Here is a 19,430-nt window from a genome sequence, read left to right as displayed (position 1 = left end):
TCAGACTTCAGAGGCAGAGAAGTTTATAAAGTGAAGCACATAAAGGAATCAATAGAGGTCAGACATCAGAAGCCAATGCTGCAACTTGCATTAACAGCTAATATTATTTGCCGTATCAACGTAAGAATGCCATGCATCTTCAATTTAAGAGTTGGTAGTATACAAGTACCTAGTGAAAATGGAAACTATGGACAGAGAACCATTTTAAGACTGCAGCAGGTTAGGTGGGCCTTTTAACTACAGTACGAAAACCCCAGTTGAGTGCTTGGGCTAAAGGCCCTTTATTTATAAATTACTGTATAATGTTGCCACTCTGAAGCTTGAGCTTAATTTCTCTCAAACTCTCAACCCGAACGGGAAAAGAAGAGTACAGGTGGGGTGGGGGGGGGGGGGTAAGTGACCTAACTACCATTGCTCAGTTCAGATATATAACCACAGAAGAGTACAGGTTGGAGGGGTAAGGGACCAAAAGGAACGAGTTGAAAGAATAACTCATTGAAGAATTCATTTCTTTTGCCTGTACTAGCAAGGGCATTGAAGTCATGATTCCCAGAATGAATGAGCTGAAACTCAATGAAATTTATTAAAGATGGGCAGAAGTGGGCACAGAGTAAACTTCTACCAGCTATATCAAGCTCAACAGTCAGCAAATATAAAGTTTCATGCAGAAAAACCAGAAGGATGCATAAATTCGATATTGATGGCCAATTAGTGATAGATTATAGTACAACTAGAATTACCTTTCAAGATAAGTTTTACATATTTCTGGAAGCTTTAATGTGTATTGGCTATAAGTAATGTCCAATATTAATATGCAGATAGAGTTGCTTATCCATAACATGCCATGAGAACTTCCCTATCGATAGAAATCCAGAATCAAACATCAGGAACATGCACCACACTGTCAGTAGCTTTGTCTTCCTTTCTAGATCCTTTCCTCCTCTTCCTTTCAGATTGGGGTTCTTTCACTTTAAGCTTATTGCGGAAGGACATCAATACAGCAAATAAGTGTTCATTCCTATGAGCTGAAATCGAAGCAAAAAGGTTTTTATGTCTCTATAATCTGAACAAATAAAACACTGCTATTTCTAACCTCTCAATACCAAACAGGCACACTCTCTCTCTCTGTCTCTGTTTCAAATAAATCACTTCTTAGAAGGGGCACACGATTGCAGCTCTAATACCACAAAAGAAGAAATGATTCAATAACATTGTATGACATTACTGACAGCAATAGCTCGTGAACCATAAACACTCACCAGAGACTATGACATCTTCCATTTTCACAGATTTACGACCTGCATGGTGTGCAAATAGTTCAAGGTCCTTTGCCAGCTGTCCTGCAATTCAAACAGCTGCACATTTCATTAATTCAAGCAAACTTTTGGTAACATTAATATCAAACAATATAAACGGTGATAGTAGCACAAGCAAAACTGTCACCTACTGAAATGCAAAATGGTCATGGATTGTTGTTATATTTTCACCAGGTACAGTGAGAATGCTGCATATAAAATCACAATCCAAGACTTGAATGATAATCATGCCAAATTCCACAATTTTTTTTTTTGAAAAGTTACCAAATTCCACAATTACGAGCGTGTTCACCACATCAGGGCAACCAAGATTGCTATACAACCAAGTTGTAACTAAGGCCTTTTCAATTGCAGAAAAAAATGTAAATTGTTAATAATTAGCTCATAAATATTCTTCATCTAATTGCAATAATAACCCCCGAGATTGCCTCTACTGCAAATTGACAATAAAAATCTAAATCTATCATTCCTTTCAGCTACACCATTTTAACCAATAAAATAGCTGTATTACTGATCTAATCAAGTGATTGCTTATAGAAGAAACTCAACGTTAAAAAAGGGATTTTAAATTTTAAGAAGTTCGAAATTCAAAGAACAAAGTACAAATAACATAAAAGAAAAATGATAAACGAAAAAACAGAAAAAAATTAAAAAGTAAATAGTGATAAGCGACAAGTTTTACCGGTGTATTTGAAGGCCAAATCGGCAATACAAGCTACTATCGGTTCAGAAATTTCCATACCGTTTCTCTTCGCTGCTCGAATCAGATGAAGATTTGAATTCAATTTAGTCAAAATTAAGAAATTCCGCTCATAATTTAACATAAAACTCATAAAATGTAAGAATTTTAGATATCTAGCTTTTCCTTTCTCCAAAATAAAAAAGAGGGATAGGATTTGGGAGTAAAATGGACCTTCGGCTTCGGCGATGGAAATTGCGGAGAGTCGAAACCGATCTCTCAAGAGATCGAAAACTGAGTCTTCTTCTTCTTCGTCTTGTTCTTCTCTTTCTTTCTCGAGATCGCTTCTATCTTCATCAATTTCCATTGTAAAAGCTAGGGTTTTAATTTTCTGTTCTTCACAGAATTGATTGAAGGGAAGATCATCGGATGAGGTAGGAGAAAAGCGCGGGAATTTGAGCCAGAAGCACAGATTTGGGCCTGGTTGGACTGCGGTTTGTTGGGCTACATTATGGGCCGTTTTTTAGTCTCGCTCTAATTATTTTTTTTTAATAACAAGTCAATGATCTTAAAAATAAAAGATCTTTAAAGATTTGTATCAATAATAGTTTTATAGATTTTTTTAAATATATTTATATTTGAGTCTTGAGGATATTTTTTAACTAAAAAAATTTGATATTAAAAAATTATACAAAAAAAAGAGAGGAAGTGTTATCAAATGCTATGTAATTAAGGAAATTGAAAGTTTAGTAATATTTGAATGAAAGAAAGAAAATAGTATAATATTTAAAAAAATTTAAATTATTCTGCAAATTTTAAATAAATAATTATTTTTAATTACTTCAATCAAGTACTTATAGTTTTAGTTTGAATCAAATAATCTTTAATGATAAATAATTGATTAATTGTTATAGATCAAAATGACAATTCTCTATGCGATGATCACGTAATATGTTAATATATTATAATTAATATATATTAATAAAAAATATTTTGATTAATAACAGCTACTAAATCTTTAGTAATAAAAATTTATTTGATTTAAAATAGAAATATAAAAATTTGATTGAAATAATAAATTTTTTTTAAAAGTATTTAAATAATTTAAAGGAGGTTAGGATTCCTTAGTTCCACAAGAACTGATGGGCGTTGGCAACCCTTATCTTATAAGCTCAATTTTGTCATAATCATGCTATTCATTAATTTATTAAAGTTAAATTACTTTCTTTTTTTCCATCTGGCGCATTGGAAAAGCTCATAAAATACAATAATAACGTGCCTTTGATGAATGTATTATGACCTGATATGAAAGGGGATGATCGCCATACCATTATCCGAAGTCCCCACGAAAGAAGCATATGCTGCCATAGCATTGCCGAATGCAGAACTATAATCGGGGATAAATACCCAAACTAATTGGGGATTTCTTTTACAGTCCAGTTTCGCCTGTTATCATAAACTAAACTAAAAAACCAAAGCATAATAATTAACAAGATACGGGCAACTTTCTTAGCATTGGAAAGGTTGAGGGAGTGGGAATGGGCTTAGTGCCACAGAAAAAAAGGTTCTCTTTTTGGAGAATTACCATGAGGCAGTTTTCTCTTTATGGTAGATGCTTAATGATTATGCAGAGTATTAGACCTTTCCATAGAAAGTTACATTACTGGCCTTATATATTTTACGTTAAAGGAGAGGCAGGCTGCTGTTTTGATTACTTTCTATATATGAGAACCCCCTATTCGGACACTGTATCACTTACAGGGAGGGTACGGTTCCATATATGGAATAAATCTCTTTAGATGGCAAGAATATAACAATGACATACACTCTTTGGTTATGAAAAGGATATTTGAGATTTAGGCCCCAATCCGTCTCCACCTAATACCCTAAACGCCCAAAATACACCCTTGACTTCTTTTTCCAGTAGATAGGTTGTAACAAACTGGTCTTACCAAACCATTCATATAAAGCACTTTCGTCCTCAATAGCTGGTACTTTTCGCTTGTGACAATCCATCTATGACGGGGCTAGATTCAATTAACATGCAGGAGAATGCAAGTTCTAAACTTGATGAAGCAAAGGAACAATCATTTTATGCCCCTGACAGCAAGAAAAATACAAGACATACTCGATGGACTAGACAAGAAACAATTGTGCTCATACAGGCCAAGCTTGCTGTAGAGAACAGAGCACGAGCGAGAAGTATACCATTCTCAATCTTTTCGTCAGACCAGAATGAACCAAAGTGGGATTCAGTTTCTTCGTATTGTAAACAGCACGGTGTTGGTCGGGAACCGGTTCAATGCCAGAAAAGATGGAGTAATCTTCTTGGTGATTTCAAGAAAATTAAGACTTGGGAGTCACACATAAAGGAAGGGGCTGAATCATTCTGGACGATGAGAAGTAATTCGAGAAGAGAAAGAAAATTGCCTGGTTTATTTGACAGGGAAGTTTATGACATCTTGGATGGAAGGGAATTTCCTATGGCCGCAACTCCACTGGCACATGTTACGGCCATGACAGAAATAGACAGCAGCAGTGTAGATCAAGTAGCAATGGCAGCAGCAACAGCAGAGGAAGAGCAGAAAAATGAAGATGAAGAAGCTGATGAGGAAATTGGGCTAGAAAATGATAAGGAAACTATTGCAATGAGGAGTCCTGCAAAGACAGATGGTAATCTGTCTCCAATTTCAGGTAACCAAGTTTCATAATTCAAAGTTTCAGTGTTCAACCATCCTGTCCTTCTTTAGCTGTTGTTTGTATTTAAATATTGTAACATTCCATTACTTGATCAATACACTAACCAGCTTCAATTTCAATTTATGAGAGTTACAAGACTGAAGCAAATCCCTCATCATCACTACAAAGAGATAGAAACAAACAAAGAATAAACTATTTTTTTGCTTCTATTCTGCAGGTGAAGCTAAGGAAAAGGATCCAGGTTCAACAGCTGGAACAGGATCTATGATTCAGAAGGGGCTGAAGCGGAGGCGGTTGTCAATAGATGGAAGTGAGGACATTAATTGGGCCAAGGTTCTAGAAAGGAGCAGTAATATGCTAAGTTCTCAGCTTGAATCTCAAAACATAAACTACCAACTAGATAGGGACCAAAGGAAGGAGCAAGCTGATAGCTTAGTTGCTGCCCTCAATAAGCTTACAGATGTGCTGTTAAGAATAGTCAATAAGTTATAAATGAAACCAAGATAATAGACCTAGCTTCCCGCAACACAGTGAAGCAAAAAGGAAATGATTTCTGGGTTTATTTAAGTTTCTTGTCATATTGTTGACCCATGAAAGCTTTGCTATCTACATCCAGCCTTTTTAATTTTCTTTCCTAGCATTACTTCCATAGTTTTTCTTTGGCCAATCATCATTGGCAGAGTTTAGGACTGAAATGAGATACAAGGTAAGAGCAGATCAGTCTTAAGCTTTTCTTGTATTTATGAAAACCAGATGCAGTTCTCTAAATTTGGAGACTCTTTTTTTCACTCTAATGTACTATAATGAATTGCTAAGGTTACAGTTTTCTTGTTTAATTTCTTCCGAGTCATTATGAATCTAGCAAAGAAAGTTGAAGCCTTTAAGCCTCATTGGCAGTGTTGATCAATGGATAGCCATATCTATTCTGTTTAAAAACCTGGAGACTTGTTTAGACTTTCTCACATATCTTCTTCCAGTCAAGTTGACAACAATGAAATGAAAAATTATAGAAATTTACCATATTGTACTCAAATAATTATGCATCAAGCTTGAAGGAAAGGAAAAAAAAAGGATAACATTTTATTGCAGCACTCTGCCATAACTGACATCATCACATGAAACATGATCAAACATTTAAAATCTAACAAAAATTTGTACTCAGACAATTAAGGTGCGGCTTGAAGAAAATAGAAAGTAAAACATTATATCGCAGCATGCAGACAAAATATGTTGATATCATCAAATAAACCATGGTCAATCATTAAAACCAAACAAAATTTTGAACAAGTATCAGAAGTAGATACAAGGACATCAAATATACACTTAATCACATAGACACACAAATATAATAACGACTTACAAGGAAAATCAGGGCTAAGAAAACCTGAGAAAAATTTCATGACATTTCTATCCAGTAGAAGTAAAACAAAGCAAAAATGAAATCTAACCTCTCTCCCGTTAGGCAGGAACGGCCTCAACGAGTCTTGCAAAGTAGAACTGTGTAGTGATTAGCCCTCTCTTCCTTATTTTCCACCCAACCTTATTCAATGCCCTTTCCACATCTGCCTCTGCATGAAGATATGCCCTTGTCGCCTTAGATGGCCCTGGGAACAACTCTCCAATCCTCTTTAATAGATCATAATAAAATGTCTTGGGTGCAAAGCTCAAAATTAATCGCTTGTCAGCTAGTGAAGCAAGGTGAGCAATCATTCCATCTGCTTTACTCTGCGGATAATGTATTAGAACATCCAAGCACACCACAGTATCATACTTTCCATCTAAACTCTCCAAATCCTTCACTTCAAATTTTGGCATAACCGGCGCAATATCACCATTCCCTACTACTAACTGCTCCTTCGCCTGCATTATATTATTACACAATTCAGGACCGCAACTCGAAATCAACAAACTACAAAAACATTCTTTGCAATTACATAAACAATATACAATTTTGCATTTTGTTCTTTGAAATAAACATTTAATTTGAATTATCCACTAAGCATTCATCAGTTAAAACTCCATTATCCAAACAATGCGTAAGATAAGACCGGTATTCAAACAAAAATTTCAGTCATTTTTTACAAAAAACGGTTATGACAGTTTAACTGCCCATCTTACTGACCTGATTCTCAGCCTCAGCCACCATGGCAGAGGAAATATCGCTAGCCGAAACAACAGCCCCTTCTTTCGCTAAGGGAATCGCGAGACAGCCGGTCCCGCACCCGGCATCGCAAACTGTCACTCCTTTCAGCGAGCCTTCATCAGTCAACATTTTTATCACATTTTCAACTGTCTTCGAGTGCCCCAGCCTAATATCAAGCTGGACCTTGTTGACATCATCGGTCTCTCCGTAAATCTTTTTCCATCTCTGGAAACCGGAATTGTTAAAGTAGCTTTTGACGACTTCTTTGTCGCCGCCGCCGACTTCTTCGGCTTGGAGGCGACGTCGGCGTTCGGGGTCAGTGAGGGAGAGAACGGCGGCTAGGGCGGCGACGGAACCTCCGCCTATGAGAGCAATGGTGGTACCTTCCACGGCGGAGAGGTCGGTAACGGAAGCGGCAGTGAATGGAGGGGGAATGGCGGTGGTAGTTATGGTGGTCCTGAACGGCGTCGTTTTACGTTTGTTGGGGAGTTTCGAAGAGAATGCGCAGAATCTGGGGTGGGTGTGGAAAGGAATGTGAGAAGATAGAGACACCATAATTTTGACTGAATTATTTAATTTTCTTTTTCCCTGAGTCCCTCGATTCGTCTCTCCGGCCGGTGTGGAGAGGTTTGGCTACGTGTCTACTGTGAAGGTAGTGATGAAGATTTTGATAAAATTTTTTTATCTTTGTGGATATGATAGAGCTGACCCCCCTTGATTTCTGTGGGCTCCATCTTGATTTAAGGCGTTTTTTATTATTCCTTCGCAATCCTTAATTACACTTCACGAGACAGACAGATATATATATATATATATATATATATATGTATTTATATGTACAAGCACGTGAAAAAAAGTTTCAACTAAATCGATTTAACATTAAATTAGTTTTAAATTTATTATCTTTTTATATTATTTATATTTTATTAATCTAACTCTTCTATCTGTTTGATTTTATGTTTTAATAAATCATACATATTAGGTTTTAATTTAATAAAAAATATTTCATTATTTATTTGATAATAATAAAATTTTTACTGTTTAATATATAAAAATAATATTTTTAACAAATATAAAACTTAAAATTTTATATACACGATGAATAAAAAAATTAATAATTTATAAAATGATATAAAATTAATAAATTCGACATAGTGTAACTCAATATCTCCTTTATATATCGAAAAGATTTGGCTGCTAGCTTTGTAGAGTAAAATAAAAAATAGAAGCTGTTAGTTAATATGAGGTGTCAAACTTTTAACCCTCCGAAACAGTGAAAATCCCGACAACAGCCTTGGCGTCGCGCCAAACACACTTCAAAAGTACATACGTGGCGCGCAGCGATTGGAAGTGAACCAAGTGACCGTTCTAAACTGCCAGCGCATTAACCGCGAACGAACCTTGAAAAGGAAGAAAAACGAAAGAATCACCGACTCACTGTTCACCCGGAGCTGAAAGAAGTTGGAGAGAAAATAAGCTCAAGCCCTCTCAGAGCCACGCACAAACAGTCAAGTCTCAAAACCGAGGACGTCTCTTTGTCTTATTCAAGAAACGTTTCTTGACGAACCCTTAAGGTTTTTTTATTTTTTATTTTTTCCACGTCTTCGAAAGCGACCTCTTTGGCTCTGTTCACTCACCTTCTTACTTTCCACAACTATACAAATAATTAGACAACAAAATTTGATCCAATTCTTCTTTGGAATCCTCGCTTGATTTGCCTTCTTGTTTATACGTAGGAGACTGAGCTGAGTTTACCGGTTTTCCGTCAGCGCAGGTGTGAGCCAGCCATGGCGACTGGGGCGTGGATTTTGATTGCATTGATGTGTATTTTCTGGTGCGAGGTGGAATCTAAGTACATGGTTTACAATACGACGTCGAAGATAGTTCCCGGGAAACTTAATGTTCATTTGGTGGCTCATACGCACGATGACGTTGGTTGGTTGAAAACTATTGATCAATACTATGTCGGCTCTAACAATTCCATTCAGGTCCTTTTTTTTTCACTTTATTTTTGAAAAAAGTTTTATTTTTTTGGATTTATTGATCAATATTTGACTTTTTTTGTTCTTTTTGTTTGATTATATTTGCAGGGAGCTTGTGTTCAGAATGTTTTGGATTCTATAGTGCCGGCACTGTTAGCTGATAAGAACAGGAAGTTCATTTATGTTGAACAGGCAACTATTTTTTTCCTTTCTTTTTATTTTTTTATTTTCTAAATCTCCGTGTACTTTGTATTTGAAATTTGAAAGGATTGGAAAACATTGTTCTGTGATTGATTACAGGCATTTTTCCAGCGGTGGTGGAGAGATCAGAGTGAGGCAGTTCAAGAGAAAGTGAAGCAGCTTATCAACTCGGGTCAACTAGAGCTAATGTACAGGAATAAACTCAAGTTTGCTTAACATTTTGTTATCATTTTGTGGTTATGAATTTTTCATTTTGGGGGAAATTCTGGGATTATGGTATTTAAGTTTTTGTGGGACATATGATGTTTGACTTGCAGAAATGGGGGCATGTGCATGCATGACGAGGCAGCCACACATTACATTGACATGATTGATCAAACAACTCTTGGACATCGATTTATCAAAAGCGAATTTAATGTGACCCCTAGGATTGGTTGGCAGATCGATCCCTTTGGACATTCTGCAGTGCAGGCTTACTTGTTGAGTGCAGAGGTATCGCTTCTCTTGTCGTCACTGATATGTCAAACACTTGTCCAGTCGACACAATTTTTTTTCCTTCTCAATTAGACAATACTTTGTCAGTAGAACACATTTGTCCTCCATCCGTTGTCTACCAATCTGCTAATTACAAGCTGGCATAGGTTGGATTTGATTCACTATTCTTTGCTCGAATTGACTACCAAGACAGAGCTAAAAGGAAAGATGAGAAGAGCCTTGAAGTTGTCTGGCGGGGCTCTAAGAGTCTAAGTTCATCAGCACAGGTGGGTGGATAGTGTAATTAGGTTCGTTCAGATGTTAAGAATGAGTGCGATTACTATTCACTATCTCGGTTCTTGACTTTAGGTTAAATTCTCTAAGTTAATCGATTACTTTTCTTTAGATATTTGCTGGTGCATTCCCTGAGAATTATGAACCTCCCAGTAATTTCTACTATGAAGTTAATGATGATTCCCCAATTGTCCAGGTAAATACTTTGTTAGAGATTATTAACAAGCTTTTAGTTCATATGTTTGAGCAAAATGTGATTATATGTTCTTGTCTTCACTTAAAGGATAACATGGAGTTATTTGACTACAACGTCCCTGAGCGCGTGAATGAGTTTGTAGCAGCTGCATTATCCCAGGTAAGGTGCCTTTTATTAGTGATATCTCAAGCTTACTAATTAAAATTACATTGGCATGGCATGTCTTTAAGACTTCTGCTGCAGCTTCAGGTTCAGCTTCATTTGGGCTGGTTTCTGTCTGCAACTGTACTTTCCCAGTCTCAGATAGGCATTGGAACCAATTTTTCTGTGCTATTATATATTTATATGAATATGCTTGGTTGGCGAAGATACAAAATTATCTTGTATGACTGGAATTACTTTTCCCCTTTATTAATGAAATTGCTCAATGCAGTTGATTTTGGTAGAGGCTGTTGCTGGCCTTTGTCAATGTTTTAGAACCAAGATCTTACTTATCAAGGACTTCTGCAAATTCTTGTCTGCTCTGCCCCTTAGTATATTCCATTGTTATGAACTTGGATTTGCGTTTGTTGTATTAGGAAAGGTTGACACTTGACACTTACCAAAAATTTCTCTGACTTTTTCAGGCTAACATAACTCGCACAAACCATGTAATGTGGACTATGGGAACAGATTTTAAGTATCAATATGCACATACATGGTTCCGGCAAATGGACAAGTTCATTCATTATGTTAATCAAGTTAGTATTCTCCAAGACATTTGTTATGCATTATCTAATATTAGCTAAATAGGACATTCTTGTTGTCTTCTGCATTTTCTGCCCTGTCAATTTGGCATTCTTGCAACTGTTTAAATTTGACTAGTGATGTTACAACATGTAGCAACTATTTTTCAATCTGTTAACAGGTTATCATTTACAAATTAGACATGATTGTATGTTACACTAACTTCAAAATCCGCTCCCCCCAATTAAAAACAAATGCGGTTAACAAGCTTCAATCTGACATGCCTTTCTTGTTTCATCTGAGAGTGTAGATACTTGATTTGGTTAATATCTATTCTCTAAAAAATTATTGTACAACATAATATTATATAGAGAATAATGAGAACAACCTTTACAAGTGAAGTACTATTTCATACGAAACAACTAGAACAAGTGAAGCACTACTTCAAGCAGAAAAACTAAAACAAGTGAAACGCTACTTTTCATATGAAATAACCACTTCACATGGATGGTAGTGAAAGCAATCCGGAATAAGTGATAGGGTTCACGGGTTATTTTCATCTCGAGATGTTTCGGAGAGTTCGGCTTAGTGGCTCAGATTTGGAGATGCTTAAGAGGTCTTCCTCTTAACCTTTTCCGGAAGAACAAGTGTTTCCCTCTTTTACCTTATTCTTGTGTAATTGTTCACATAAAGTTTCTTCTTTTATGCTTTTTCACGTATACCTATTCTTTGTTACCTTCTGCTTGAGAACAAGTCTTATCACACCTAATTACTTCAACCGTCACATAATGGGTTTCTAACCATTACTCGACATTAACTTTTAGTAATGGTTATCTAATATTAAAGCTCTTCTTAATAAAGTCATTCATTACATACATTAATGCCTTTTCTTATAGTCATTACTTTTGGCAATATATAGAGAACTTGCACAATTCATTCAAGGGCTCTCTTCCCTCTAGAGCTAAGACATTCTCCTTCAGAGCTTCTCTCTAAATTCTCTTTCTAATTCTCTTCTACTCCCTAATTTACTTCTTATTGTCTTCCACCTATCACAATACTTAGTACTTTAGTAACTGCTCCGATGTTCCCTTCTGCTGCCTCCGATGCATCTTTTACTTGTTTGCAATGTTTCCTCTCCTTATCACAAGAACTCCTTTTACAAAGAGTTATGAATCCCATGATGTCCTTTACACGGATCAGTTTGAATCTGTTCATGCTATAGAAATAATCCTCAAATTAACCTCTATATGCTAGTGTTGTTTTCCTTGCTAAAAGACCTTTGATTGTAATGCTTGTAGGATGGACGTGTCAATGCTCTATATTCAACCCCATCAATATATACTGATGCAAAGTATGCAACAAATGAGGCCTGGCCACTCAAGACTGATGACTACTTTCCGTGAGTTTAAATTTTTTAAAGTTAAACTTTGTCTATATAGGAGATTTTCTGTTGGTCATGTAACCTGCATTCACAATTGATACATGCAAGTATCAGATATGCAGACCATATAAATGCCTACTGGACTGGATATTTTACAAGCAGGCCTGCACTCAAAGGTTATGTTAGAACAATGAGTAGCTACTATTTGGTATGACTTATCTCTTTTTTAACTGGTATAAATCGTCTCATATCTATCTTACTACATCATTTTAACTTGGCTTACTATGTATAAACAACAGGCAGCAAGGCAATTGGAATTTTTTAAAGGAAGAAGTAAAGTGGGGCCTAAGACTGATTCTTTAGCTGATGGCTTAGCAATCGCTCAACATCATGATGCAGTCAGTGGTACTTCAAAGCAGCACGTGGCTGATGATTATGCAAAAAGACTATCCATTGGCTATGAGGAGGTAAAGTTTGTATGCATTTATTCTCCTATAAATACTTAAAAGGCTTAAGCTTCTTGTGATGCTTCTGTAATTAATGGTTCTTGCAGGCTGCAAAGGTGGTTGAATCATCACTTGCATCTATGACGAGGTCCTCTTCAAAGTCTGATGGTGGGAGCCCAGTGACTAAATTTCAGCAGGCAATAGCATGACTCTTTGTACTTATCTAATTGGCTGTTTTTCCGTGGTCAAGGCTAGCTAGCTGAACATAATGAACTTTTGCCACCGTCAGACAATCTAAACACAAATCTGCCTTTTTTTTATCTTCCCTAGCTTTTACTTGATGATCTTGGCTGCTTACAATTTGCCAATATTAATTATGAGACACACTAGCTTGGTTAATGGCTTTGCCCCTCAGTTTCAGCCAACAAAAAAGAGAAAGAATAACATTTCTTCCCATTAGTAATTAACTTTGTCCAAACATGTGGACTTGTAGATTTATATAGGCTCCTAATTAAAATTGCATGTGCCTATTTGGGCAGTAATACAAATACTTAAAAGTGACCTGTGAAGCTCTAAATTTTCATTAGTGTATTTATCCTTTCTTATCTCACTCATCAGTGATGTTAAAGTTTAAAAGAGAAAAAATGCATATTTGAAGCTCTGATCTTTTTGATCAAAAGCAAAAAGCTCTGATCTTTGGTTTAAAATATTGAAGCACATATTTATTTTATTCAGGGGTTCTTGTAGCATATTTCAATGCTATTGTTAGGAAAACCTGGATATATTTTCCTGGAAGTTCCTATAGTGATTTACAGCTTCAAGTAACAGTTTAGAGGTAAAATGAACTTGGATAAGGAAAGCACTTAGTCTTGCAAATCCAGTTTCAATGCCTTTTTACTTATATTTCATGGTCAGTAAAAAGCTTATCTTCAAGAACAATTGCTAGTATTCATAAGCTCTTCTTTTTTACCCTCACTTTTAAGATAAAACCTTTTGTGTATAGGTTCCTATTTGGATGGGGTTGTTTATTAATTTGCCTTCAGTTTGAGTCTACTGACTCTGAATTTATCCTTTTCAGTGTCTGCTTCTGAATATAAGTTATTGTCCTCCATCAGAGGTTGATCTGTCAAATGGGAAAAATCTGGTAAAGAGACTAGCATTTGACATTTCATCTCTTTTGCTATAATTTTCCATTGATTATGAAAAGATTAATCTAACTCCTCCTGTTTTATATTCTATTTGTGTATTATTCTCTCAGGTGGTTGTTGTCTACAATCCTTTAGGATGGAAAAGAGAGGACGTTATTAGAATTCCTGTGAGTATATAGTCTTCTTAATGCTATGATCTTTACTTTCCATGGCTTTAATTTGATACTGCACATATTTCCCAAATTCCCAGTTTACTTGTAAACAAAAAATGAGTTTACATCTGCCCATATACAAGTTATTTGTTTGTGTTACGAGTATGAATGAAAAAACTGAGATATATATATTTTTTGCAAGTTAAAAAAAAACTGAGATATATACATGTCAATTCACATTCATGCATGCACATCTCCGGGGAGGAGTTTTTATTTGCCTTTTATGGGGGACTGTGTTTTGTCTTATTGTTTTATTATTGCTACATAATTCTCTTTTGTCTACACTCTATTATGTGCATGTGTTGGTTGGGCAGGATGAAAGATGAACAACCTTGGATGCATTTTACTTTGTCCTTATGCTTCTGAAATGTGATTTTGCATCATCACTTGCTGCAGGTTATCGATGAGAATGTCATTGTTAAAGATTCTGCTGGAAAAGAAATTGAATCACAGCTTCTACCTCTGCAAAATGCATCTTTGGCCATAAGAAATTACTATTCTGTGGCTTATTTGGGTAAATTTCCAAGTGCTACTCCAAAGTATTGGCTCGCATTTTCAGCATCTGCACCACCTATTGGTTTCAACACGTACTTCATCTCAAAAGGCAAACGACCAGGTTACAAATATTATAGCTATATTGTGAAAATGGTAATACCTAGGACCATGGGATTTCTTATTAGCATTCTATTGACATAAGCTGTATGTTTGGTTGGCCTGCTTCACAGTGATAGCTGCTGCTTCAAAGAGCCACGTAGTGTACAGTTCTGAAGAAAAACAAAGTGATGTAATTGAAGTAGGGCCAGGCGACGTAAGACTTGTGTATTCTAAAAACCAAGGAAAACTCATTCGCTATATTAATAGCAGAACTATGGTGTGTTATTTGGTTCTCCTTTTATATTTTTCTCTTTATATCACTGAGTTCCCCCCCCTCCCCCTCCTTGTCTGTTTATCTATCTATATACGTATATGTGTATGTGTGACTGTGTGTATTATTGCTATTAGTTTCCTTTTATTGTTTTTAATTGCTTGATTACACCAAACAGTTTACTATATATGTGTATGTTGTTGAAGTTAATGCTTGCTTTGCCAAGTGGACCTTGTGACATTTGGAAATCCACTTGTATTTCATGCACCATAGTGTATGTTTTTGTCTGGTTTGATGACTATACATGGATTGATGCATGGAAGCTAGACAATGATGTTTTATACTTGTTAATCCCTTTAGAACAAGTGTTAATATGTTAATACAGATGTAAGTTCATGTATAAGCTTGTTTTGTAATGTTATTTTCAGTGTGTGATCATCATGTACTAAGTTCATGTAGCCTTTGTTAAGTTTCTGTTTTCAGTGCTCCATAACAGAGCACATATTGAATGAAAAATCATCTGTTCTTTCTTTATTTTCTCAACATATCTTATATCTGATTTCTTATTGTATGAAAGTGAAGGTAAAAGAATCTGTAAGGCAATCATATAGCTTTTATTCTGGAGATGATGGAAGTGTGGACGAACAGGTGATCATATACCCTTTTATAGAAGCCTCTTTACTGATTTTTTTTTTTTTAATTTTCATAATTCTTATATCCTTTTTTTTTCTCATTCTTTACACTAGTGGTTTTTGACTATACAAATAAAATTTTGGAAATAATTATTTTGATTTAACTTCTTGAAGGCCTCTGGAGCATACATCTTTCGTCCAAATCACACATATCCTACCAGATCAGATGGGCAGGTACATATTTTTGAAGCACACTCTTAAGAATTTACATCAAACAGCAACAAGCTTCAAATTTTATAGGATGTGAAAACTTTTCAGGCTTCTTTTACCGTTTTGCGAGGACCATTATTGGATGAGGTTCACCAGAGAATCAATTCATGGATATATCAGGTTAATCTCTCTTCAAATGACATGCGTCAATTTGTTCTGTTTCTTTTCCGACATAGCCTTCCTTATTTTGTGTTAGTAGTATAAAGAATCAGAATATGATCACAGAAAACATGTTAAAAGAAAATAAATGTTAGCTGACCTTTGTTTTATTGAGACACTCAAATAAAGGTGCAACATGTAATTAAAGTTAAAATCTATGTTTATTGGTCTAATCACTAATAAATTATTTCAAAATTATGTCTGTACGTAACCTAAAAGTAGAAGAGTTTTAGATGGTATAGATCATAGATGAAATGGATGTGATTGTAATATGTTGGACATATAATCAACGTATGCCCCATTTCCACCCTCTCTCTTTCATCATACAAGTTGCACATGGTTGAAGAATCAAATCTTCTTTTTGTATAGAATTTTTAATATCGCATGGCAAAAGGCTGACTAGATTTGGACCATAAATTACCTGTTTGTTTGAATAGATGTCTACAATTACTATGATCTGATACATTCTGTTATGGGTTCAGATAAAATTCTCTTTATGCTCTCTAAACTTGGAAGTAACAGGTTCCTTAACCCTCAATTCTTTCAGTAACTAACATCATTGTCTGCATAAACAGATCACAAGAGTGTACAAGGGAAAGGAGTATGCTGAATTTGAGTTCACTGTAAGTCTTTTACATTTATGATCTTTTTGATATTCATATACATATTTATCCTAAACAGTGTGGGAGGAAATTTTTGTGTTAGAGCTGTTTGCATAACACAATTGTTCTTAATTTTAGGTTGGGCCTATTCCTATTGATGATGGAGTTGGAAAAGAAGTTGTGACTCAGATTTCAACACATATGAAAACCAACAAAACATTCTATACAGATTCCTGTGGTCGCGATTTCATTGAAAGGGTTTGTTGCCTGGTTGTCTTGATATATTAGCATGTTGATGGAGTATGTATGGATAGCAATATTTGATCTCTGGAATTTTGCTTGTACGCAGCCTTTATGGAAATTATTATTTTGCAGATTCGAGACTATAGGAAAGATTGGAACCTGGAAGTGAATCAACCTGTAGCAGGAAACTATTACCCTGTATGTTTAATACATCGTCATGTTATCTCCTAAAGTTCTTTTAACACAGCCTGTAGAATAAGAAGCCAAATCTGTTCAGTTGACAATTTACCATTGTTAAGGTCAGAGGTCTGCAGTGTATATCTAAGCATTTGAGTTCAAATTTCACCTAATTGAAAACTGAATTTTCTTTTTATATATACTTGATGAAAGAAGTAGTGTGAACAATATCATATGAAACTGCAGAAGGTTATTCATATTTTTAAATTGTGAAGGGTGGGCATTTGGGTTTATTAATTCAAGACTAGCAAATTATCTCTGGATAAATTGTCTTTTTGTGCTCCATGTCTACTTAAAGATGAGGCCCGCTGTATATAGATGAATGACTATTTATTGTTTGCAATTATTTTATGCTATGTAGTTAGTTTGTATTGCTGCTCTGCATCTCTTCTTATAGAACTACTGCTCAACAACCTTTTAACAATCTGCACTTTGACTGGCTGGTCTCTTCAAGGCTCTGCCCTAAGAAGTTTTTATTTGCTTTCATTTCAGATTAATCTTGGGTTGTACTTTAAGGATGATGGTAAGGAGCTCTCAGTCTTAGTTGATCGATCTGTGGGTGGAGCCAGCATTAAGGATGGTCAATTAGAACTAATGCTCCATAGGTTTAATCTCTTGCATTTCTGTTGCTTGTTCTTTATCTATTACGATTCTATAAGAATGTCAGTGGATGGATACCATGATAATCAATTATACATTTGATAAATTTTTGAAATCTATAATTTTGGTTCTCCCTTCTTTGTATAGGAGGTTGCTTCATGATGATGATAGAGGTGTTGCAGAAGCACTAAATGAAACAGTTTGCGTTCACAATAAATGCAGTGGACTAACTGTAAGCAAATATCAGTCGTATCTTTGATCTTCAGTTTCGAGCAATGCCATACTTTTCATGTATATTTTTGTTAACAAATCAAATTTGGATAGATTGTGGGGAAGTATTACCTCAGAATTGATCCTCTTGGAGAGGCAGCTAAGTGGCGTCGATCATTTGGTCAGGAGATTTATTCTCCATTTCTCTTAGCCTTTACAGAGCAGGTGAAAGCAATAAGTTGAACTATCTTGTTGCAGGTTGTGGTTAACCAGAGACTAATAAACGTTTGGTTAGCATTTTGCAGGATGGAGATGAATGGGCAAATTCCCGCATCTTATCCTTCTCAGGGATGGACCCCTCTTATGTTTTACCTGATAATGTTGCAATGATAACCATCCAGGTATGTATCTCATGTCTGTGTCTTGTTAATCTACTAGTATTTTTTCAATTACCAGTCTGTTGTATGGCATAATGAACTCTCAGAAAATGATAGGGAAAGGTGTAAAAAAGATTCCCCAGAATTGCATCGCTGCACAAGTTGTGTTCAGGGTGTCAAACTCTACCTAATACATTGGATATGTGATCGAATAGATAGCTTCAATCCCCTTTTGTACTACAGCAAAGTATCTCCTTACCAAGGCTTAGACATATAATTTCATGATCTATATACTTCACATTTTTTTAAAAAAAATCTGCAGGAATTGGACGATGGAAAAGTTCTTCTTCGGTTGGCACACTTGTACGAGGTTGGTATTTTGTTTAATGTATCAAACTTGAACTGATGATCGAGGTCTGATTTCACAAATAGTTTAATTAAGGCATCTTAACTAATCAGTGCCAATTAATTAAGAATTTGGAAGTTCTTATAACTATCATACCTTTATGAATAGATTCTCCTTAGCATCTCAACTTTTTCCACTTGAAGGCTGATTATGTATGCGAAGATGTACATTTGTAGATACGTACATGTACATATATGGAGAGTATATACAAATAATTAGCACTACAATGCATTTTTCAGCATTGATTGGTTTTAAGCGTTTGGAAACATTTGGCTTTTGACCACATTCAAGAGTAGAAATTCTTTGTTCAGCATCAAACTGGCATATACTGAATGAAACTATTTCTTTGGTGCTTCAAATGCAAGATTGGGGAGGACAAGGATCTCTCAGTTATGGCAAGTGTACAACTGAAAAAAGTGTTCGCACATAAGAAGGTAAAGAAGGCCAAATGGAGTGCATGAAAATTCTTCCGATTACCCATTCTGATAATATTTCATTTCTTCTCATATTCAGATAAATGAAGTAACAGAAATGAGTCTATCTGCTAACCAAGGAAGAGCAGAAATGGAAAAGAAGAGGCTGGTGTGGAAAGCAGAAGGCTCATCTGGAGAATCTCCCAAGGTGGTGAGGGGAGGACCTGTTGATCCAGCAACTTTGGTGGTTGAACTTGCTCCAATGGAAATCCGGACCTTTGTCATCGAATTCCATTAGAAGAAAATCACTGGAAGAAACAAGTTCCAATAAGTTCTTCATTGTTCCTGAATAACGATCAATCATGCCAGGGAGGTAAGCAACTAGCAAGTAGGTTACTTTTAAATTTCTTGCCGAGAGATGTATTGGCTCCAAAGCAAACAGCCTTCTGTAACATTAAATAAAACTAATGCTTGCTGCTTCACTCATTTTATCCGCTTATAATCTAATTTACGCACTC

At 35.6% G+C, this 19,430-nt stretch overlaps 4 protein-coding genes across 4 annotated transcripts; 2 read left to right on the top strand and 2 right to left on the bottom strand.

Moving 5' to 3' along the window:
- Window positions 1–682: 682 nt before the first annotated feature.
- LOC110418427 (Histone superfamily protein) lies at window positions 683–2,595 on the bottom strand. The gene is made up of 4 exons (XM_021431151.2): window positions 2,230–2,595; window positions 1,999–2,070; window positions 1,260–1,340; window positions 683–1,025 (listed from the first exon to the last, which is right to left on the bottom strand). The coding sequence occupies exons 1-4, from the start codon at window positions 2,360–2,362 to the stop codon at window positions 877–879; spliced, it is 435 nt and encodes a 144-aa protein (XP_021286826.1). The 5' UTR covers window positions 2,363–2,595; the 3' UTR covers window positions 683–876.
- Window positions 2,596–3,631: 1,036 nt separating this feature from the next.
- Window positions 3,632–5,830, top strand: LOC110417923 (trihelix transcription factor ASR3-like). The gene is made up of 2 exons (XM_021430525.1): window positions 3,632–4,689; window positions 4,913–5,830. The coding sequence occupies exons 1-2, from the start codon at window positions 4,014–4,016 to the stop codon at window positions 5,185–5,187; spliced, it is 951 nt and encodes a 316-aa protein (XP_021286200.1). The 5' UTR covers window positions 3,632–4,013; the 3' UTR covers window positions 5,188–5,830.
- Window positions 5,831–5,956: 126 nt separating this feature from the next.
- CHLM (magnesium-protoporphyrin IX methyltransferase) lies at window positions 5,957–7,520 on the bottom strand. The gene is made up of 2 exons (XM_021430524.1): window positions 6,818–7,520; window positions 5,957–6,555 (listed from the first exon to the last, which is right to left on the bottom strand). The coding sequence occupies exons 1-2, from the start codon at window positions 7,391–7,393 to the stop codon at window positions 6,154–6,156; spliced, it is 978 nt and encodes a 325-aa protein (XP_021286199.1). The 5' UTR covers window positions 7,394–7,520; the 3' UTR covers window positions 5,957–6,153.
- Window positions 7,521–8,496: 976 nt separating this feature from the next.
- Window positions 8,497–19,398, top strand: LOC110417491 (putative alpha-mannosidase At5g13980). The gene is made up of 29 exons (XM_089783743.1): window positions 8,497–8,826; window positions 8,929–9,012; window positions 9,121–9,209; window positions 9,339–9,513; window positions 9,663–9,782; window positions 9,902–9,985; window positions 10,073–10,144; window positions 10,612–10,725; window positions 12,010–12,110; window positions 12,201–12,300; window positions 12,392–12,559; window positions 12,646–12,735; window positions 13,617–13,682; window positions 13,797–13,853; window positions 14,295–14,514; window positions 14,624–14,769; window positions 15,346–15,411; window positions 15,570–15,629; window positions 15,714–15,785; window positions 16,400–16,447; window positions 16,565–16,684; window positions 16,802–16,867; window positions 17,399–17,511; window positions 17,654–17,738; window positions 17,831–17,941; window positions 18,022–18,117; window positions 18,416–18,463; window positions 18,865–18,933; window positions 19,013–19,398. Exons 1-29 carry the CDS (start codon window positions 8,626–8,628, stop codon window positions 19,208–19,210), a joined length of 3,039 nt encoding a protein of 1,012 aa, XP_089639869.1. The 5' UTR covers window positions 8,497–8,625; the 3' UTR covers window positions 19,211–19,398.
- Window positions 19,399–19,430: the final 32 nt, after the last annotated feature.

Source organism: Theobroma umbraticum, unplaced genomic scaffold (genome assembly GCF_002168275.2).
Source record: "Theobroma umbraticum cultivar Fairchild unplaced genomic scaffold, ASM216827v3 scaffold_50.0, whole genome shotgun sequence".
Taxonomy (NCBI): Eukaryota; Viridiplantae; Streptophyta; class Magnoliopsida; order Malvales; family Malvaceae; genus Theobroma; species Theobroma umbraticum.
This window is presented reverse-complemented; position numbering and strand designations above follow the sequence as displayed.